The 1,925-nt window shown below is 51.2% G+C and overlaps 1 protein-coding gene across 2 annotated transcripts in view; it reads right to left on the bottom strand.

Annotated features, from left to right (window-relative positions):
• The window catches only part of LOC113215607 (uncharacterized), a 21,672-nt gene extending 20,645 nt beyond the window's left edge, over positions 1 to 1,027 (bottom strand). The window contains exons 1-2 of one of the 2 annotated variants that reach the window (XM_052272621.1): positions 639 to 1,025; positions 30 to 328 (exon numbers count right to left, since the gene is read on the bottom strand). In XM_052272621.1, coding sequence (XP_052128581.1) covers positions 88 to 328; positions 639 to 970 — 573 coding nt within the window. In that variant the 5' untranslated portion in view covers positions 971 to 1,025 and the 3' untranslated portion in view covers positions 30 to 87. Of the gene's footprint in view, positions 1 to 29; positions 329 to 638 lie in introns of those variants that run through there. The other variant, XR_008011757.1, reaches the window with a different exon arrangement.
• Between the last annotated feature and the right edge of the window lie 898 nt (positions 1,028 to 1,925).

The following is a 1,925-nucleotide window of genomic DNA, read 5'->3' as shown; positions in this document are numbered from 1 at the left end:
TAAGAATTTTTGGAAATCACGTACATGGATGTTTTTTTTCCGTTTTCAGTTCTAGGAAACATGAGTTATTTGCTAGATTGGCGTCGCCTATTTGCCCCAGACGATGAGGAGGTAGCTGATCTTCTCCCCGCGCTTGCTCTCGAACTTGAGGCTGGCGCTGCGCTGTCCCATGCCTACATTCACTGTGACGGCGGCGTTCTTGCCGGTCCGCAGCTGGTCGACGACCTGGATGCAGTGGATGGTGGCGTACGGGGAGCTGATGCTCACCGTCTCGGTGTTGACCCGCAAGTAGGTTGCCGCCTTGTACACCGTTTTTGATTCGAGTTGCCTGAAAAAAAAAGAAAAGCTCATTGCAATTGAAGTCATGTTCGTCAAAAGTGTACCGATCGTTTTCTTCTTATTTAGACAGCCGACGCTGCGAAGACGACAGACCGGCAGTATGCCGTTAGTAACTGTCCGCTCAGAAAACATCATCTACGGTTTGCTCATCACATTTCGCTTAATTACAAGCTTGGTAATAAGTATTTGAGTATGAGTGATCTCATGCACAGCTTTCCTTTGCAAACACCAGACTCTGACGTTCCATTACATTGATACAACATCTTGAAAGACTTCATTCAATACCCTGCTTTACTCACTTGTCATAAGGGTACACGCCCCCCCAGGTGATGCTCTGGTCGTGAGACCTGGACGTTGTTGTTGAGGGCCTCCTCGTAGTCGTCCTCCTCGTAGTCGGCCTCCTCGTGGTGTACTTCGGCGTGGTTGTCCTGTACCTAGAGGTGCTCGACGCGCCCCATCCCAGGGGCTTTTGGGAGAAGGCGACCAAGTTCTCAGCCAGCTCGACCTGGGGCTCTACCTCGGCGACCTCGGCCGAGATGCCATTGCTCTCCGCGATTCTGGCCGCGGACGACGTCGTCCAGGACGCCGCCGCGAGGCACAGCAGGACGACGAGGGTAGCGGAGCGAGACATCTTCGTCGCTGGTTGGGCGCAGAATGAGCCGCTCACCTAGCTGCCCAACTTCTATCGCAGGCTCATGGGCTATCGGGCCCTGAGTGACGGCGGTGGCCAGGTGGTGTGACGTCACGAGCGCCTCGGTACGTCATCATGGGTAATAACGAGAGATGAGTGTATTTTTCCGGGGAGAGTACGACGGTTAGTTAAGGACGATGGTAACAGTTCCTTCCGGTGGCGCCATTATCAAGTGTAATTGGCAGTGGCAGTGCCAGCCATTGGTGTGCCCAGAAAGAGGATAGACTAGGGCTGTGAGATATCAATAATTCAATATCGCGATACGATATCACCCGTATATCGCGATACGCCTCGATATATCGAATCGCGATAATATCGAGGTGTATCGAGATATCGAGGCATATCGTGATATCGAGATATCGAGACATATCGTGATATCGAAGCATATCGTGATATCGAGGCATATCGTGGTATCGAGATATCGCGGTATTTTATTGTCAATATCGTCCAAATCGGGAGTTTGCGCTGCTTCTTCCACGGCCTCTTTCAGTAACTTGTCAATCACAGATACTAGGGGAAGAATTGCACTCCCAGCGACAGGGTTCACTCGACAGATCTTCTGTCACATCTTGTAGAGGTCATAGAATCTTCAAGAGTAGTTGCAGCATGACCTCCTCCTCGGTGGTGGGTATAAGGTGGGAGTAATTCATTGGCCACCTGCGGTCCAAAGTCCTTCTCTCCTTGGCAAGTACGATGCGCAGCTGCGGGAGATTCCTGTTCACAGCCACAGCGGTTCGCAGAAGTGTTCACCATCGGGTCTTGCAAGTGAGCGGAATCTCGACGCACTCCCTGTTCATGGCTTTTGCTGTACTGAACATGTCTGCACGGAGACTTGATGAAGCTGCAATAAATGGGAGAAAGTGTTCTAAAAACTGCGGTACCTCTAACTGAAAAT

Source organism: Frankliniella occidentalis, unplaced genomic scaffold, assembly GCF_000697945.3.
Source record: "Frankliniella occidentalis isolate FOCC.00 unplaced genomic scaffold, Focc_3.1 Scaffold214, whole genome shotgun sequence".
NCBI lineage: Eukaryota > Metazoa > Arthropoda > Insecta > Thysanoptera > Thripidae > Frankliniella > Frankliniella occidentalis.
Note: the sequence above shows the minus strand (reverse complement) of the source record. Positions and strands in the feature narration are given on the sequence as shown.